This window comes from Sardina pilchardus, chromosome 6 (assembly GCF_963854185.1).
Source record: "Sardina pilchardus chromosome 6, fSarPil1.1, whole genome shotgun sequence".
In the NCBI taxonomy this organism is placed as follows: domain Eukaryota; kingdom Metazoa; phylum Chordata; class Actinopteri; order Clupeiformes; family Clupeidae; genus Sardina; species Sardina pilchardus.
Window position 1 is genome coordinate 7,289,983 of NC_084999.1, and position 15,000 is coordinate 7,304,982.

General features: G+C 47.6%; 1 protein-coding gene across 1 annotated transcript in view; it reads right to left on the reverse strand.

Annotated features, from left to right (window-relative positions):
• The window catches only part of me1 (malic enzyme 1, NADP(+)-dependent, cytosolic), a 119,521-nt gene that overhangs the window by 33,433 nt on the left and 71,088 nt on the right, over nucleotides 1–15,000 (reverse strand). The window contains exons 4-5 of the mRNA XM_062538251.1: nucleotides 9,512–9,587; nucleotides 6,588–6,749 (exon numbers count right to left, since the gene is read on the reverse strand). Of these exons, the coding sequence (XP_062394235.1) occupies nucleotides 6,588–6,749; nucleotides 9,512–9,587 (238 nt within the window). The remainder of the gene's footprint in view (nucleotides 1–6,587; nucleotides 6,750–9,511; nucleotides 9,588–15,000) is intronic.

Below are 15,000 nucleotides of genomic sequence, written 5' to 3' on the forward strand. Positions count from 1 at the left end.
CTGTCAGAGTGAGTGATGTTTATGCGAGCCCTTCAGCCAATCGCTTTACAGCTTGTCACCGTCTCTCAGCACCACCTGGAGCGCAGCCCTGATCCGTGGGGGAGGTAACCACGGGGATGGCCTCTGCGTCTCCGCGGCGACGGGCGAGAGCCGGGCGTTGATGTACGAGCGCGGCCGCTCTGCCCCCGTGGAGAGGGGGAACTGAGGAGGGCTTTGTTGACAGGGCCCTTCCTCTTTCAGGTGGGATTAGGGCTGCTCTCAGCCAGCACACAGGGCCTCTGTCCTCCTCCTCCTCCATACCACCACCCGCCCTCTCCAGACAGCTCTTCACTCTCTCTCTCTCTCTCTGTAATACTCTCTCTATCACACCATCTCTCTCTCTCTCTCCAGACAGCTCTTCAGTCTCTCTCTCTCTCTGTAATACTCTCTCTATCACACCATCTCTCTCTCTCTCTCTCTCCAGAGAGCTCTTCAGTCACTTCTCTCTCTCACTCTCTCTCCAGAGAGCTCTTCAGTCTCTATCTCTCTCTCTCTCTGTAACACCCTCTCTATCACACCATCTCTCTCCAGAGAGCTCTTCAGTCACTTCTCTTACTCTATCTCTTTCTCTCTGTAACCCCCTCTCTATCACACCATCCTACTCTCTTCAGAGAGCTCCTCAGTCTCTTCTCTTGCTCTCTGTCTCTCCATCTCTCTGTCTCTAACTCCCAACACTATGCCACAATCTTTCTCTCTAGAGCTCTTCAGTCTCTTCCCTGACTCTCTACCTCTCTCTCCATCTCTCTGTCAACCTCTCTCTCTCTCTGTTATTTGAAGTACATTTCCCATTACTCTCTGCTTACAATGAGGCCCTATTCTCCCCTCAGAACCCCTCTCTCTCACCTCCTCTTTCTCTGGTCATTTGGTGACATCTCTCTATCCCTTTTCATTAAGCTCTCTCTCTCTATTTTTCTCTCCCTCTTCCTCTCTTTTTTTCTGACTTTTTCTCAGTAATCACTTCCTCTACCAGTTTCTCTCACAACGTTAAGGGTCGTTGACCTTATCTACCTTACTGAAGGCTCAAACATACCAGACCCAGACACACACACACACACACACACACACACACACACACACACACACACACACACACACACACACACACACACACACACACACACACTCCACATTGAGACAACATGACATCACAGCATATTGATCCATCTTGAAACAAACAGTCTCTCAGTGCTGGACTCACGGAAGGTTTCGACACAGCAAAACACGCCCTAGCACAATTGCCATCTGGCTGCAGTGTCAGCTGCAAGCGAGCTAATTAGGCTATCAGCTAGTTCAAAAGTTGAACTACTTAATGAAGATTTACAGGGGTCTTTATGCCTCAATTAAGTTGACGTTGCATATAAACAACAATTCATGTTCATAGAAACAAGGACACAAAGACATAATTTATTTCATAGGCCTACTGTGTTTTCATGCTAACATTAAATGTGGTCAAATTGCCAGCCTACAGTAGGAAATACAATGAAATGCACTGTCTGAAAATGCTAGTGGTTGGTCTGTCAGCTAACTGAAAGTCTGAGCATTTAAACTTAACATCTACAGGGGTCTATTTGCCCTGAATAAGTTTGTGTGACAAATAAACAACAATCCGTGTTGACACAATGCACCGATGTTCATCCAGAAACCTTTTAAACACATACATGTCTTCATGTTACTGCTTTAACAGCCTCTGCAGTCTTGGTCAGACTCACACACTAAACACAAACATGCTGAACTGACTGGTTCTTGCATGGTTCTCATTTGATGAGTATGACTGGTCTTTGGGAAATGAGCAGCATTACATCATCCACACTGGACAAAGACATGCAGACACATTACTTCATCGGGATTAAAGGGAAATATATGATGAATAATTTATTTTTGCTAATTTGACTAAATTGTTTACCAGCATGATCTACTTTGTTTGCTTTGCTGATTGTGTGTGCATCTGGATGTGGGTGTTTGCTGTGTTAGTGTGTTAGTAGGATCTGTGTCTGTCTGTTAGTGTGTGTGTTGGCATGCTTGTACATGTGGACTTATTTGTCTGACTATGTGTTTGCATGTATGTGTGCATATTTGAGTGTGTGTGCTTGTTTGCACGCGTCTGTGGGTCTACAGTATGTGTCTGTGTGTGTGTGTGTGTATATGAGTGTGTCTGTGCGTGTGTGTGTGTGTGCGAGCGTGCATATGTGTGTGTGTGTGTGTGTGTGTGTGTGTGTGTGTGTGTGTGTGTGTGTGTGTGTGTGTGTGTGTGTGTGTGTGTGTGTGTGTGTGTCACTATCACTCCATAGATCTGGAAGTGCCTCCAGCCCCTAACACTGATCATCTCCGGGATTAGTGCGCGTTTACATAAAGGATTACCGCCTTTCAGCATTCCTGAGCACCTTAGACAGGATGGAAAAGTCGGAAATCCTTCCTGACCGCCGACGCTTATTCGGGCCTGCCCCAGTGTTTCTGATCGGCGGAGCTGAAACTGACCAGGTCGCCCAGGGCACCAAAGCCTCAGACAAGCCCGTCCACAGCTGAAGCCTTCAGGCGTCTCTGGGCAAAAAATGAAGGCGTTGTAATTCCATAATAACACTCAGTCAGTCAGCCCACCAGCGCCAGAGCCAGAGAGAGGAAAATGGACTTGGACTTGGACTTGGACTCAGACCTACATTCAGGCCTCTTACTGTAAGATATCCCATCTGAAAAGCCTAAATGGCAAGGGCAAATGCACAGTAGGCATTCATTGTGTCAAAGTATCCAGAATGTAAAGGCAAAGGAAACAAGACTCTCTCTCTTTCTCTCTCTCTCTCTCTCTCTCTCTCTCTCTGTGTGTGTGTGTGTGTGTGTGTGTGTGTGTTCATAACAGGGCCATCTAGCCCTTTCCCACTCGCAAAACAGGGGGAGTTGGGGGATTTGCAGATGGTTGGCAGCTTCTATAAAAACAACAGATATATCTTGCATGGCATAGACGGGAAAATAGTAGTCTAATCCATTTATTAGAGTTTTTATATCTGTCGTCTCCCGGGTATATGAGGATGAATGAGGAGATGGTAATAGCCTATGGCAGTGGGGCCAAAACCCGGTCCAAGCATGCTTAGGGTACCCCGGCAGGCTTTGGCTTTGCAGCCCGTGTAGGAGAATTTCCAAAGCAGCAAGAGCCTTAAGAAGTCTAATTCCTCTAAATGAAGAGACTTAGCCGTTAGGCGAAATGTTGTGTAGTTTTGGCACAGACACATCTTTTCTTTTCTTCTTTTTTTGCTTCCTAGGGTGACAGTGATTTGGCATTTTTTTGGCATGAGGAATTCGAGTTCCTATCTCTGTGCAAGAAATCTGGGGTAACAGCCCCCCCATCCCCACCACCACACACTCATGGTTCTGCATCTGCAAATGCTTAGCAAGTTTAAAGAACTTAAAGAAAATAATAGCAAATTGAAGAGAGGACTTAATAATCCATTCTCTCTCTGCCTCTCTCTATATATCTCTCTACCTCTCCCTCTCTCTGACACTCATACACAGAGATACACAGAGATATAGAGAGAGATAGAGAGAGAGAAAGAGAGAGATAGACACATAAATAGACACGCACAGACCACAGTATACACATAAATACATACAGATGCTCACATATAAACAAGCACATGAAAATATTCATACATACACAAACACAACACACTCAACACTATCCAGGCACTCTAAACTGATGAAAGACTATTCTCTCCCTCCTTAAAGTGCAACGAGGACAAACAGCCACACAGGAGGACCACAGACGCACACACACACACACACACACACACACACACAAACACAGGCACACACGCACACACACACACACAGGGAACAGTGCATCAAAGTGCTTCAGGCTGCTTGTTAAAGTTGTGGTTTTATGCCTGTAAAACTTCAGATTTGCTGACAAACGTCCCACGTTTAAGTGTGTAGGATGAACAAAACGCTTGCACGTCCTGCGCAGGGTTGAAACGTTTTATTTTTTTCAAGCTTTTATTGCACAGGCTGTGATACTCTATGTTTATCTCCTTATGCGTACTTCCCAAAACAGTGTACTACGGATCACTAAAACACAAGAAAGAGATGCACGCCAAGCTATTGTTGTCACATAGACTGGGCACTAAAACACTTCACCAGACACGTCAAAGTAATTTGTTTTTTATTTCAGATCTGTGGATCACTTACTACTGCTCCAAGTGGTATAGTTGAGTACCGACAACAACTAGCGTTGCTACTTCTAACACTTATCACTTGACTAGAACTGACTGTATAAAAACAGCACTCATGGATGCACTAACTTGCTCTTATTGTACCCAACCTTTTACATTGTTTTACAATTGTTTTTGAGAAACGTCAGCATCAGCCAAATGTAATGCAATGTTAGGAGTACTGCAGCTTTAATAACTGAGAAAAGGGCAAGAATACAGCACACAACGGGCTGTGGACAACAGAGCTATTTAAATCTGCCAGCTCACAGGTTGCAAGAGCAGCTGAAGGAAGTCCAGGAGAAATACCAAATGATATTCGCTTGTGAAAGTGAAGCACTTCTCTGCGTACCCTCATGGGCTACAGTATTAGGGAGGCACACAGTGCTCCTTATCTGCCAACAACACCCACCTCCACACACACACACACACACACCCCTCCACACACACACACACACACACACCCCTCCACACACACACACACACACACACACACACACACACACACACACACACACACACACACACACACACACACACACACACACACACACATCCCTCGCCCCCTTATCCTGCCTAACAGCAGAAAGAGAGTCATTCTGTCCAGATTCATGTCCTGACACATGTGGGAGAGGATGATGAATGATGAGGAGAGCCAGAGATGGTCAGCCTGTTAGCGTGTGTGTGTGTGTGTGTGTGTGTGCATGATTTCGCTGATTTCCATTGATTCATGTGATATGTGTCTTGATGTTTTGTATGTTAGTGCGTTCAGTGCTTTTACGATACTACTGTGTTATCTGTAACACTAGTTTTAGCAACATTGTGCAAACAGTCATGCTAATAAAGCTCCTTTGAATTGAATTGAATTGAATTGAGAGAGAGAGAGGAACTTATTCTAGTATGGTCTGCACTCGTAGAGAGAGAGAGAGAGAGAGAGAGAGAGAGAGAGAGAGAGAGAGAGAGAGAGAGAGAGAGAGAGAGAGAGAGGAACTTCATCTAGTATGGTCTGCACTCGGAGAGAGAGAGAGGAACTTAATCTAGTATGGTCTGCATGGTCTGCACTATGGTCTAGAGAGAAAGGAACTTAATACAGTATGGTCTAGAGAGAAAGGAACTTAGTACAGTATGGCCTGCACTCATACAATAGAAAGAGGGTGTAGAGAGAGGTAGAGGGAGATGGAAAGAAATCTCTCTCTCCAATTATCTTCCTCACTCCTTCCCTGAGCTTCTCCTCACCACATCCCTGACCACCTCTATTTCACCTCCTCAGACACACACACACACACACACACACACACACACACACACACACACACACACACACACACACACACACACACACCTTCACCACCACATTACCATCCTCTATTTCCATCACCGCTTACCCAGCCAGGTGGTTCTGACGCAGTGGCCCTGGTTGCCCAGCTCCCTGGCAGCCTGACTGGGCAGAGGCAGGGCAGCCACTGGGCACTGGGCAGCCCGACTGGTGCCACGCCTTTGGCCGAGCCCTGGCCACGCTGACACAGAGTGGACGCTCAGACTAAATATATGACGGAGTGGCAGAGCGCTGCTATTCCCAGCCGGCTGCTATTTTGAAAAGGTCCTCCTCGGTAAACCTGCCGACAGAGGCCCGGCCACCACTGCCCAATGCCTCAGTGGTCCGCCCGCCCACGAGGAGAGCTCGGAGTGTGTGTGTGTGTGTGTGTGTGTGTGTGTGCTAGCTCATGCCATATGAGTGTGTGTGTGTGTGTGTGTGTGTGTGTGTGTGTGCTGGCTCACGCCATATGAGTGTGGTGTGTGTGTGTGTGTGTGTGTGGGTAGGTGGGTGTATGCTTTCTCATGTTGTGTGTGTGTGTGTGTGTCTGTGGACCAGGCTGGAAATATGTTAGACCTCATCTTTCCTGACCTGAGGTGAAAGGTTCAGATGAGTGTGTGTATAAACTCACTTTACAGGTTGTAAAAGTAAGAGGTCATATTCAGATTCAGCATTCAGCTACAATATGATCTGAGTTTGTAGGCTGCAGATAATAACAAACTTTGACAAGTCAGGGCTGTGGCTTATAAGTAGTTGTGACAAGAGTTATTCCTGCTTCTCCTGCCCCAGTCCCACCCACACACATTAATACACACACACACACACACACACACACACACACACACACACACACACACACACACACACACAAACCTTTCCTCTTAGTTGTCAACTCTTTGGAAAAAGAGAGCAATCATTGCTTGTTCTCGTGTCCTGCGTTGTGTCAGTGTGTTATTATTCCTGGCCTTTTACATCATGTGTGTTTGTGTGTGTGTGTGTGTGTGTGTGTGTGTGTCATTCTGCCCGCCCGATGGCCTCACCTCATTGTCGGTTCCCACGTCCAGCATGACGGGCAGGCAGTGCTGCGGGGGCATGCCACCACAGGCCGTGTACAGCGCCAGCTTGCCCACGGGGATGCCCATCCCGTAGCAGCCCAGGTCGCCCAGCCCCAGGATCCGCTCGCCGTCCGTCACCACCACCGCCTGCCAGAGAGAGACCAGACGCCACCGGTCAAACAACAACAACAACAACAACAACAACAGCAATAACGACAACAGCAATAACAACAACAACAACAACAACAGCCACAGCAAAAGCAACAGCAACAGCAACAGCAACAGCAACAGCAATAGCAATAGCAGAAGCAACAGCAACAACGATAACGGTAATGACAGTAATAACAGCCCACCACCATCACTGCCTGTCTGGAATCAAAACACAGGGATTCAAAATCTCCAGGCTCTCAAACACTTTGATGGGATAACTCACAGAGGTACAGTATTCCATCAAAGCAAAGCCATGGATGAAAGTGCAAATGATCATAAGGAAATATATCTGCGTATATGAGGCAGGAGGCAGAGTGTGTTTAACACGTGTAGTGGTCACAGAGACACTTCCTGTCTGTGCGAGACGATCTGATTACGATCCAATTGGCCAGACGCAATGAGAGGCCTCGCCACCTTGTGTGTGGGGTTTGAAATATGGCAAATGGCTTTCTCAGATACCTCGTAAATCGCGACGGTCTCGATGAGAACATTTCGGAATGGCTTCACCGTATGTGTGTGTGTGTATGTGTGAGTGTGTGTGTGTGTGTGTGTGTGTGTGTGTGTGTGTGTGTGTGTGTGTGTGTGTGTGTGCACAGGAAGTGGACTGAAGCTTTGATGAGTGGACGATCCATTCTGTGATGTGACATCACCACCCACTCACCTTATGCCCTTTAGCCCACTCCATTCTCTCTCTCTCTCCCTCAGAAGAAACACAGTGAACGACCCACTTCAGCTCTGACGATCACATGAGACGTTCTACTATAAAGGCCCCAGCCTGCCACCCCATAATAGCTAGTGCTGCCACTAACGACTAATTTTCTAACGATTAATCTTTCGACTAATTTTTCGAATAGTCGACTAATCTAAACGACTATCTAAAAAAAAAAAAAAAAAGTTTTCGTTATTTTGTTGTGGCCATTTTATTTTTAACTCAACTGAAGGGCCAAAACATGACATATAGCCATAGATATAGATATGCTCATATCAATATCAGCCTACTTTTGTAGAGTTAATAACAGAATTAATAACATTACAGCCGTTAGAGACGGGAGACCAAAAATAAATAGGGGGTCAATAGCAAAACGATTAGTCGACTAGAAAAATTGGCATCGACTAATTCTCATAATCGATTAGTTCGATTATGTCGATTAATCGCGGCAGCACTAATAATAGCCATCTCCTACAGCTTCACTCTTACCTGCTCCTCTCGTCTCTCAAAACCATCAAGATAAATACTCACTTCAGTCCAGTTGGTACCTCTCATTACTTTCTACGCTTCCAGTTAGTATCTATCAGTACTGTCTCATTCAGGATTGGCTATTTGCTTCCATTGTATATCCCCAGCTCAGATAAGTCCGTTCAATTTCATCATTACGGTACTTTCTATGCCTTCACCACAATGTCCTATTGCATAAGGTTAGTGTTATCACTTGCATTGCTATTGCCTGCGAGTTATTGACTACATTAGCATTATTGCTGGTAGTACGATCATAGTACACTCTCTGTAAGCCGTTCCTATAAGTCCAAGCATAGCCATTTGCTGGCAAACTCTCCCCTCGCTGTTTGGAAACTCGTTATTGCCAATACAAAGACCGGGGAGGCCGGCGCGATCAATCCCAAAACAAACATGTTATTTTTTCCACCATTCCAGTGACGTAAAACGTAGCTGGCCCTCCGCTTTTACAACCTTCCGTCCGGCTCTGTGTTCCGTCCCCGCCGCGCTGGGCCCACGGCCGCGCTGACGTCAGGCTCTTATTACTCTCTCCATGCTTAACAAGTGTGTGTGTGTGTGTGTGTGTGTGTGTGTGTGTGTGTGTGTGTGTGTGTGTGTGTGTGTGCGTGCGCGCGTCAGGCTCTTATTACTCTCCCCATGCTTAACAAGTGCGTGTGCGTGTGTGTGTGTGTGTGTATGTGTGTGTGTGTGTGTGTGTGTGTGTGTGTGTGTGTGCGTGCGCGCGTCAGGCTCTTATTACTCTCCCGATGCTTAACAAGTGGAGCGCTAGGAGTTTATGACGCTGTTTGCACCTTTACATCAGGTCTATTTTTAGCCCAGTGTGTGTTTTACTAGCATGCCAGGTGTACCTGAAGAGTGATTTTAGCACTCTATAGTGCACTTGCCTCCATCTCTGGAGATGCGTAAATGCTGCCGGGATATAGAATTCATGGAAATAGCATGACCATCAAGGTATAAGTAGCCTATACACGTGTTTCTCGTTTACCAACAAAACTAGATGCGCAGCCTTGGGGCAGAGGACGCCGGGTGGCCTTTGCATTCCTGAACATTCTCTAACCATCGTCATTTCGAATGGTGCGGTTTTCAGCACTTAAATTCATTTTACTGTAATCTCTTCATGGAGAGCAATGCTTTATGCGGTTCTATGGTGCTTTCTGCCTCTTGGTTGCGCACGCATGTTTTCAGGACGTTGCAGAGAAATGTATGTATATGAAAAATCTTCAGATCTGGTCCGAGTTTCCTAACTACCTATTCAACGTGGACACCTGTATCCGGATTTCCGTGTGTGTGTGTGTGTGTGTGTGTGTGTGTATTTGTATGTGTGTGTGTATTTGTATGTGTGTGTGTGTGTGTGTGTGTGTCTGTGTGCTTACACTTGTGTGAATGCATGTTTGTATGTGTGTGTGAGTGTTGGGTCCTTAGACCTACAAAACTTTACTGCCCCCTGGAGGAGTGGAGTACTCACCCGGATGTCCTTCTCCGGCCAGCTCTGCAGCAGGGTAGAGATGTGGGTGCGGTCGTGGATGGTGATGAACAGCCCCCTGATAGTGACAGAAAGAAACAATGTGTCAGAGAGTCAAGAGTCCTTCACTTACAGCACTAACACACACACACGCAACACACTAACACACACACACACACACACTGACAGATAAAAACACACCCTCACAGACACAGACACACAGACACAAACAGACACACAGACACAGACGCACACAGACACACACACACACACACACACACACACACACACACAAACACACACACACACACACAGACTCACATACACACCCCACACACATCCATCACACGTCGCACCATCCCTGTAGGCTAAGTCACATGAAACACTTCTCACATCACCTCCATATCAACATTTCATTAACGGCCTGAGAAACGTTCAATGAACGCAGTGTCAGGTCTGCGGGTCAGGGGCACAGCCGCTCATCTGTCCGCTTGTTTACACTCTGCGAGGATGACGTGTGGGCTTGCATCAATGCCTCCTGACACACACGCTGGACGCTCACGCCCCGCGAGTCGAAGGAATGAAAACAAATAGCTGCCTACTGGGGCCCTGGGGACCGGGCCACATGTCCGCCACAGATGTGTGAGGGGCTCCAGGGGCTCCCGCCCCCCCGGAGAAGACGGGGTTCACATGGCACGGCATGTACGGGCGACGCCAACGGCGACGGCAGAGGAGAGGTAGCGTGAGCGTGGGGGGTCCGGTGAGGATGCGATGGACCTGACGATAGCCGCTAGCATGTGTTCCTCCGCGCGGGCGGAGATGCTATCGTTTCCATGTGTGCAAGCAGCAGTAAAAGGACCCCCGTTTTAACAAGCCGCCAGTAAAAAGCAAAGGTCGCCTGGTTGAATACCCGGAGCAGGTTGACTGTGCTTTACGGCTCACACGCGCGCACACACACACACACACACACATATGTACACACACACATATGTACACACACACACACACACACACACACACACACACACACACACACACACACACACACATGTACACACACACATGTACACACACACACACACACACACACACACACACACACGTGTGCGCACACACACAAACGCAAACACACAAAAGCAAACACACACACAGGAAACCAAGCCACGAGTCAAACTGTCCCGAGCGCTGGTAACATCACACAGGAATGAGAGGGAAAATGTGAAGGATGGAGAAAAACACGTCTCATAAAAGAAAAGAAAAGAAAAGGAAAGAAAAGGAAAGGGAAAAAGAAAAGAAGAGAAGCAGAAAAGAGAAGTCTTGTAAGCTGCAGCTGGGCCTAGGCTCTAGTTTACCAGCCTGAGGCTCTTACAAACGGCCTGAATCACTAAATATCAGTCTCTAGCCTCACAGAGCAGTAATGTGCTGTGTCATGCTTGATGGTCTGGAAAACAGTGGAAAATTCCCCCCGGTTATTTTTATATATAAACATGGAAAACTCCATTAAAAAATCAACACAAACACACTGGGACTGTGAAAAGGTGTGCTGAGGACCCCCCCGGGCAAGAATGAGGTCCATCCAGAAGGAATCTGGTGTCGCGTTTCTGTTAACGGAGATTGGGAAAGGCTTTTCCGTGAGACATCCTGTGGTATTACGGAGCTAAGAGGGGTCAGGCCGGGGTTTCGGGGTGAAGGCGGTCCGGATAAAGCTGCTGGGGAGTTGGAGGGACCCACATGTGGAGGCTCTCACGGAGGCTCCCTCCTGCCTCATGGCCCTGGGGCCCGTGCACAGCCCACTACAGTACAGGAGTGCACAGCACTGAACAGCACAGCACAGCACAGTACAGCACAGCACTGCACAACACTGCACAGCACTGTAAGCCTACATCCACTGCCTATAGGAAACAGGGCTGAGCAATTAACCGGAAAGGTTTCAAAATAGTCCAAAAGAGTGTGAAAATGTATAAAGTGTAAGAAAAAAATGAACTAATAATTACATAATAAGTAAATAAAATCACGCAATATGAATAATCCTTCATTAGTTATTATGCACGTGCTGTAGATGTGAATCATCAATTGTGTGTGGAGTGCCAGAAGAGGCCCCTTTGGCTTTGTCATGTGTTACTGTACTGTATGTGCCATCGTATCTTCCCCTGTGTGTTCAGTTCAGTCCCTTGTGCTGCTGGCGGCTATGCTATGGCAACACAAATACTGTATGCCTGTAGTTACCGTGGAGATGTAGCCTCTTTGAGCTGAACTGAAAGAGAGGAAGAAGGAGAGAGAGAGAGAGAGAGAGAGAGAGAGAAAGAGAGAGAGATCAGAACAGTAGAGAGAGAGAGAGAGAGAGAGTTTAGTTAAGAGAGGCAGGCAGAGACTGAGCAGAGGGTGTTAAGGACAGACACAGATAGATTGACTGAAAGACAGGTACATTGTGAGAGTATGTGTGTGGGTGGAACTGGGGGAGGAAGGCTGGAGTCAGCCACAGTGATCCGTGGCCACTTAGACAGACAGTGGACCATCAGGCAGCAATGGGCCCTTCACACACTGCAGAGAAAAGCAGACGGCACAGTGGCGCCGACAAGAGACTGCTTTCAGCGTCTGATGACTTAGGTTCCATTGTGTTCTATTTGACCCGGCACACCACTGCCAAAACCTTTCCACAGAGAGTGTCGATGCACTCATGTCGGCGCCTATATGTGGAGCCCTAAAGAGAGAGAGGAAGTACATGCACACACACATACACACACACACACACACACACACAAAGGCACCCAGGCACGCACGCACACATACACACACGCAAACACGCATATTCACATTCTCTTTTTATCCTCCCTCTTTTCTACACATACACACGCGCACGCACACACACACACACACACACACACACACACACACACACAAACACACCCATAACCCTGTTTGGAAGAGCGCCGTCGGTGGAAGGTTTGCCCAGAGCTCCAAACACACACACACACACACACACACACACACTCACGCAAACACACACACACTCACGCAAACACACACACACACACACACACACACACACACACACACTCACGCAAACACACACACACACACACACACACACACACACACACACAGACCCTTAACCCTGTTTGGAAGTGCGCCGCCGGTGGAAGGTTTGCCCAGAGCTCCAAATACACACACATACACACACACACACACACACACACACACACACACACACACACACACACACACACACACACACACACACACACACACACACACACACTCACACTCACGCAAACACACACACACACACACACACACACACACCCTTAACCCTGTTTGGAAGGTTTGCCCAGAGCTCCTTTGGCATTTGCACAGCTGTGAGCAGAGTGAAGGATTAATGTAAGGTCAGCGTGTGGCATGTGGAGCGCTGGCCTCGCTGTGAGTGTTTGCTGCCAGTGGCCAGGGGGGTTAGGGGCCATCCAGCACCTGTCAATCGCCTCTGGCAAAGCATCATGGGAAGGCCAGGAAACCGAGGAGTGATTCGGGGAAGAGAACGGGATCAAGCTTCAGAAGGGTCAGTCCATGGAAACGTAAATGGACTCGCTCATTGGAAGGCCTGAGTGTCTGTAGGAGGAGATTTAGAAGACTGTGGTCACTTCACAACGGCACTGCTCTGGCACACACACACACACACACACACACACACACACCTCCTCACCACTCCAGCTCACTGTGTCTCTGACATGCCGTATAGGATTAGGAATGTGGCTTTATTTATGGAAAGCATGGAGTGAAATGATAGGTCTACACAATACCCTGAAGGTCTGCAGTCTGAAAGCAAAGCCATTCCAAGTTTTCTCCTCTCTCTTCTCTGTCAGCAAAACAAATTAAATCAGCATCATGAATCAATCAGTGCATTACATCAGGAGGAAATCAATAACCATCAGCGTTAAGCGGTGACTTTCGATTTTGTTTTTTATCGGTTTCCTAGAAATTAATTTTCACTCACTCACTAACTCACACACTCTCACACGGTCAGGCACACACACTCTTGAAGGAGTGAGCGAGAGGGTTGACAGGTTACGCCAAGTATCAAATCACAGCCTGAGCTCCAACCACCGACACCTCACTTTTCTCTCCTCTCTTTGAAAACCTGCTAGAATATTCCACGGCCACATCCAAATCAGAACCAGAACCAGAACCGGAGCCCGAACCCGAGCCACACGTCTGAGTCCGAGGGAGCCGGTGCCGGGTGGGCCCGCCTGGCAGAACCTTCGCCTTGGACCTGCGGCCAGATGAAAGCTACCTAACAGAGCATAAACACCAACAGCACATGAGTTCAGTGCATGAACTTCCTGTCAACCTGGCAACTCGAGGCTGTGTGGGAGGGTGAGTGAGTGCTGACCGACCGACCGCCCGTCCGCCCGCGCGGAAGTGTGTTTGGAAAATATGGAGGCGGGCAGCAGTACACAGAGCAACAAAGGATCCAGGTCTGGATCCTATAATGCTAACAGCCGTGAGAGAAGAGGAGGAGGGAGGGAGGGAGGGAGAGAGGGAGTGGGGAGGGAGGAGGGAGAGAGGGAGGGAGGGTCTGGCCAAGTGTTTGACCCTCACCTGATCCTGTAGAAGAGCCCCTGGGAGGGAGAGCTGGGGTTAGCGCTTAGCGTGACACATAGACAAACAGCCCCCCAGCAGCACTGCACTGCACTGCACTGGCCCACAGCAACAGCATGGGGTAGCCTACCAGCAGAGCGGTGGCTACTGACTGACAAACAACGCTGCACAAACAACCCTGCAGAGAGGCAGAGTGCGCGCGCACTGTGTGTGTGTGTGTGTGTGTGTGTGTGTGTGTGTGTGTGTGAAAGTGAAAGTGTGAATGTGTGCTTATGTGTCTGTGTATGTGTGTGTGTGTGCATGTGTGTGAGTGTGTGTGTGTATGTGTGCACACCTTTTTTTGAGCCAGAGTGAACCCACATACACCCATTTGCCCCTGATTGTGTAACCTCTCTAAGTGAACATGTCATGGTGCAGCCCACAGTATCTTAATACAGGCACATTGATGGATGTGGCATTCAACAAACATCTGCACTGTTTGCTTGTGGTTTTACCCCAGGCAGGCCTATATCCTTCAGTCTAACCCCCGCAAGAATGACATAATTCTGAACTAGACAAATTATCCAGGTAGTAGAATATCATTTAAATGGTTAGAGCAAATTTTTGACCAAGACATGCCATAAACTCCGACCTGTTGGCTTTATGGAACATTATGGTAGCGTTAAATATAAAACAAATAGCTGACAATAGCTTTTTAGGGCTTTTTGATGGTGAAAATCAAAAGTAGGGTGACTAGCAAAAAAAAAAAGACAAAATCTACAATTCTTCTTGCTAAGATAATTACAAAGCTGTTGCTGTCAAAGCACTTAGACACTTATTCTGGTGAGCATAATTGCCGGTTAAAGCAACATTACGGTCATTTGTGTAGCAAACACCGCCAGCTATTATGCAACCGTTAG